At 34.1% G+C, this 5,536-nt stretch overlaps 1 protein-coding gene across 1 annotated transcript; it reads left to right on the top strand.

The window, feature by feature from the left end:
- Positions 1-416: 416 nt before the first annotated feature.
- LOC109805910 (cytokinin hydroxylase) lies at positions 417-4,924 on the top strand. Its single transcript, XM_020368197.3, has 5 exons — positions 417-1,047; positions 1,181-1,407; positions 1,534-1,775; positions 2,434-2,812; positions 4,268-4,924. The coding sequence occupies exons 1-5, from the start codon at positions 768-770 to the stop codon at positions 4,688-4,690; spliced, it is 1,551 nt and encodes a 516-aa protein (XP_020223786.1). The 5' UTR covers positions 417-767; the 3' UTR covers positions 4,691-4,924.
- Positions 4,925-5,536: the final 612 nt, after the last annotated feature.

The raw sequence follows: 5,536 nt of genomic DNA, 5'->3' as shown, positions 1-5,536 counted from the left end.
TTTATTTACTTATTTTATCTCTATACTTAAATAATTTTGCATTTTAATTTCTAATTATAAAAATTACTTATTCTAGTCCCTACCCAAAAGGGTTTTTAACTCGTTTTTAGCTCCTATATACATTATATTTTTAATCTGTTTTAGTTTCTACAATTCTAAACTCCAAATACTAAAACAGATTTGTATATATACATGTATAAATAAATAAATAATTAGTAATTAAATCTTTGATAATAAGTAATTTTTTTTCTTTAGTAAGTAATTCTTCAAGCATAATAGAAGGCTAATTTCCTTTGAGAGAGATTATTAAAGTCGAATTTGTCTTTCCTAACAAAGTCTTCTACGATTTTAGAAATCAAAGTCCTATGAACATATTTGAGGAACACAACTATAAAATTGAATCATGACAGCATATTCAAAAAACTCAACTATAACATGCACCTTATTGGTGAGAAAGAAGGCTTGTAGTAGTAGCACTAGCGGGTTATCAATTGCACAAAACAAGTAGCATGGCCGAATAAATTCTCTTGAAGTAGGAACAGAAGCAAGAAAGATGATCATCGGCAAGAACAAAAACACATTGGCATGACCAATAAACCAAACTGTAGGCTTCACTAGCTGTTTAGTATATATAAAATGCAAGCGATGCCAATCAAATTCCCACTCTATATATAGGTTGAGTCACGCATCAAATTCTCCATCACTCCTAACCTTCTTCCTCACTTCACTTCAACATATCCCCGTATATTACTATTACTGCTACCACCATGGTTATGGTGGTCCTCACACCCCTTTTGGCCATACTCGCTATTCTCCTACTTAAACTCCTCTATGACAACCTCTCATGCTACTGGCTCACCCCTCTACGCATAAAAAAGATCATGGAGATGCAAGGTGTCCATGGCCCTAAACCTCGTTTCTTCACAGGCAACATCCTAGACATGGCTTCCCTTGTCTCCAAAACAACCTCCCAAGACATGAAAACCATAAGCCATGACATTGTTGGTCGTCTTCTCCCACATTTCCTAGACTGGTCCAGCCAATTTGGTATGCACCCACATAATAAATAAATATATGTGTGTCTCATATTTAATAAACTTACATATATAATGAAATATGATCTATGTTGTTATTCTCATGTTTAATTAATTATACCATGATTGGACATGTGTGTGATCAGGAAAGAGGTTCCTATATTGGAATGGTACAGAACCAAGGTTGTGCCTCACTGAGACTGAATTGATCAAAGAGTTTCTTTCTAAATACAGCACAGTATCTGGGAAATCTTGGCAGCAGAGACAGGGTTCAAAGAATTTCATTGGGGAAGGACTGTTGATGGCAAATGGTGAAGATTGGTACCACCAACGTCACATCGTTGCCCCTGCATTCATGGGAGACAGACTTAAGGTATTGATACTCTTTTATAAATTTTTCACTGTTTTGGAGTCTCCCTTTTTATCTTCTTCAAATTCTTTGTTTTGTTTTTGGTTGTGATGATGATTACAAATGGTTGATCTTGAAATAACTTCACAGAGCTATGCTGGGCACATGGTGGAATGCACTAAGGAGATGCTCCAATCACTGAAAATTGCATTTGAGAGTGGCCAAACTGAGGTGGAGATTGGTCACTACATGACTAAACTTGCTGCGGATATTATCTCTAGGACTGAGTTTGGCACCAGTTACCAGAAGGGCAAGAAAATATTCCACCTCCTCACACTGCTGCAGAGTCGTTGTGCTCAAGCAAGTCGTCATCTATGCTTTCCTGGAAGCAGGTTTGTGGCTTTAGAATCTCTTTTCTAAAAGATTTTCATACCATGTTTGACAACCCATTGAGAATTAATAAATCACGTTTAGGATGCGAAGTAATGACTATTAGCTTTTCATGCTCTCATCCAGAGTGTGGGTTTGGAACTAAATCTACAACGCAGATCATCACTCTCTCCATGTTTAACTTTAGCGATATGAAGTAACTTTTGTATCACTTGAACCTTTTGAGGTGATTTTGTGATGTTGTTCCAAACACGCAATGAGACGTGAAAAATCACATATGAAACGTGAAACCAAACAAGTTATATACTGTTAGCTTTTTATTTCACATCTGGGACGTGAACGATCACATCTGAAACATGGAACCAAACACGCGCTATGATTAAGAATTATTGTGATTCTAATTGTACATGTTATGTCTGTTTGAGTGTGTGATAAAAATGCCAGTGTTTTAATCTCAGTGGATTCCTTGCTTTTTTATCCACAAGCATGTGAATAATCACAAAATCACATTCTTATTTCTTATTCCATAGATTGCATTATAGTTCTGTCGGTCTTATTCCATCTTTGTTGTTTTATCTGCTAGCATTTGTCTCTCCTTGTCCCCTACCCTTTTTCTCAATTGATGTCAATATCAATTAAGGACTCAATTTGTTTGCACAGGTTTTTTCCAAGCAAGTACAACAGAGAGATAAAATCTTTGAAGATGGAAGTGGAGACTCTTCTGATGGAGATAATACAAAGCAGGAAGGACTGTGTGGAGATTGGAAGAAGCAATTCTTATGGGAATGATTTGTTGGGGATGCTCCTGAATGAGATGCAGAAGAAGAAAGGGAGTGGAAACAGCATAAATTTGCAGCTAGTTATGGATCAATGCAAAACATTTTTCTTTGCTGGACATGAAACCACTGCTCTTTTACTCACTTGGACAGTTATGTTACTAGCTAGCAATACTTCTTGGCAAGACAGAGTCAGAGCTGAGGTTAAAAGTGTTTGTGATGGGGGAATTCCCTCTCTGGATCAACTCTCCAAACTCACTCTTGTAAGTAAAAAAATCACTTTCTTCTCTCCATGCCATGCTCTCGACATTAATTTTTTTATTTTCAGTTTTAGGATATTGTGTAAATTATATTGGTGGAAAAAAAAATCAATTTCTTCTTATAATATATAAATAAATAAATATCTCTTATTTTACTTCATTTTTTTTAATTAATCTCCTTAAAGTTTATACCCCCTCTCTCCCCTGTAATGGAGGTTAGATAAAAAGTCCTTTTCTGATTTCACAAAAAGAGAGGAAGGGTTATTTTAGGCTACTTTTTAGGGGGTGAGAGGGAGGAGGCAGGTTGGTCAAATTTGGAGTATCTTCATAAATAAATAAAAAAGAGGAAAATACTAATAAGTGTTGTGATTAAGAAATGGAGAGTATAAATTTTTTATTGAAAAATATATAAGTATTTCCCCCCATGTCATTTTAACATAGTTTTCGATAATAAAAAAAAATGGCAAATTGATTCTTCAACTAACGTCTTAAGGATCTTTTGCACTTAGTTAGCAAGATCCTAACAAAAGTATTTATTTTTTATTTTTTATTTTTATTTTATATAATTTTACTTTTAGTAGTGTCAAGTATTACTTTTAATAGAGCCTACACTGCATAATGGTTGCTTTTAAAACCCTGCACGAGCCAGTTTTAGGAAAACTTTAATTGGGTGGCCCCATGCAATTTAATAAAATTAAGAAACAAATATGTGTTTACAGTTAAGAAATTTTGATTAATAAATAGGATTATATAAATTGTGCCTGTAAGTTTCTTGGCCAAAAGGCTAATTGATCTTAGGCTTTTAAGTTATTATTAGCACGACGATCAGAAAGGACAGCTAAGAAATATTTTAGTCTAACCTAAATATGTGTATAAAGAAACAAACAAAAAATAATTTATCTAAGAATCATCTTTGCACCCGTGCGCCGGTAGTTGGTGTTATTTTAAACAATATTTATAATGGTTCTTTCTTTTAAGAGTGTCCAAGGGTGCAAAAGTTAAAACATATTCATTCATTTTCAGAATAACGATACAGCCATACTTTTTTGAGGGGAAATTTTGTTTTAAAAAACAAAAAATCATACCCAGAATTTCAATCTGTGACTTTTGCATTTGTATTTTTCTCCAAAAGAGACAAAGAAAATAAGTTGACCCTACTCAACTCAATGGCAATGTTCATGGCTACCCACTTGGAAATTTTTAGTGATTTTCTTCGATTGATAGATAGCCCGGAAGACCAAATAGAATATTCATGTGTACTAGCAGACAGTGCAGTAGTAATTATTATATTTAAATGCTAGATTTTCCAAAAGATGGTCAAAGATTCAGCATTAATTTTCACAAGGAATATTATTAGAATGTGTATGAATACAGTTCAAGCAGCATTATAATTTGGCTTCCGTGGCCAACACAATAATAATATCAACTAACCAAAGTTTTTATTATTTGATTTTTCAGTTGCATATGGTGATCAACGAATCAATGAGGTTGTACCCTCCAGCATCTGTGCTTCCTAGAATGGTGTTTGAAGACATAGTGCTAGGTGACCTTTATATCCCTAAGGGCTTATCAATTTGGATTCCTGTGTTGGCCATTCACCACAGCGAAAAGTTATGGGGCAAAGATGCAAATGAGTTCAACCCTAAGAGGTTCACCTCAAAGTCTTTTGTCCCTGGAAGATTTTTACCATTTGCTTCTGGCCCTAGAAATTGTGTTGGACAAGCATTTGCACTAATGGAAGCTAAGATTATATTAGCAATGTTGATTTCAAGGTTTAGCTTCACCATTTCTGAAAATTACCGTCATGCCCCTGTGGTTGTCCTCACAATTAAGCCCAAATATGGGGTTCAAGTTTGTTTGAAGCCCTTGGAGCACCCATGAGGATCAATTGAGAGTTGAAATTGGAAGAGTTTTTGTCTTTTATGATGCGGATATATATATATATATATAATTAAACATATATATATGGTCATCTTGATCTTGATGAGCATTCTTGTAATTTTTTATTTCATTTACAATGATCGGGAGATAGAGATGAAATAATGATTGCAAGGATTAGGATATGTAAATTAAAAACTTGATGAATGAAAGTTGAAAGCACACGTATTTATCTCATCAATTGAGTTAGAGAACTAAAGAAATTGGAGGGGAGGTGATGGGTACAAACGGCTTTTCCCTTTTTAGCTTAGATGCTCCATAACACTTGAGAATGCATAATTCTTTAATTTTGTTTCTCTCTCTATTAAGATGATTTTGATTAAGTGCTCAATGAAAAATAAGGCAACTTGTGTGTGACAGAAACTAAGGTAGGGTCCTTAGCTCCATTTTGGAGTTAAAAGGGTTGTTTTCTCTCAGCCACCTTATCATCTGCTTCCACCAGTCCTCCATTCTGCTTCTCCCACTACTTCCTTTTTATCATTCTTTTATCGCAACCATCATTTCTTTATCACACTCTTCCACATCTAATAAATTGTGGACAATTTTTATATCTTGAAAGCATGCAAAAACCCTTTTTTTAGGTTTTAGATTCATTATATTGTCTTGTAAATATACCCATAAAGTTAAACAATAGTCCAGAGATAAATGTTTTTTTAAATATATTGTTCCATTTTATTCAAAAACAACTCATTTTATAAGTAACCTTTACATTTTGAATTATTCTAAAATTGTTGGAATTGAGTTGAAAGATATCTTTAATGCAAAGTTTAATTATTCTTTTAGTCCATA

This window comes from Cajanus cajan, chromosome 4 (assembly GCF_000230855.2).
Source record: "Cajanus cajan strain Asha chromosome 4, NIPB_CcT2T_4, whole genome shotgun sequence".
Taxonomy (NCBI): domain Eukaryota; kingdom Viridiplantae; phylum Streptophyta; class Magnoliopsida; order Fabales; family Fabaceae; genus Cajanus; species Cajanus cajan.
Note: the sequence above shows the minus strand (reverse complement) of the source record. Positions and strands in the feature narration are given on the sequence as shown.

Coding starts and splice junctions, on each gene's coding strand:
- LOC109805910 (XM_020368197.3), top strand. CDS start 768: ATGGTTATGGTGGTCCTCACACCCCTTTTGGCCATACTCGCTATTCTC. Junction 1,408..1,533: donor TCATGGGAGACAGACTTAAG/GTATTGATACTC, acceptor ATAACTTCACAG/AGCTATGCTGGGCACATGGT. Junction 1,776..2,433: donor CTATGCTTTCCTGGAAGCAG/GTTTGTGGCTTT, acceptor TTGTTTGCACAG/GTTTTTTCCAAGCAAGTACA.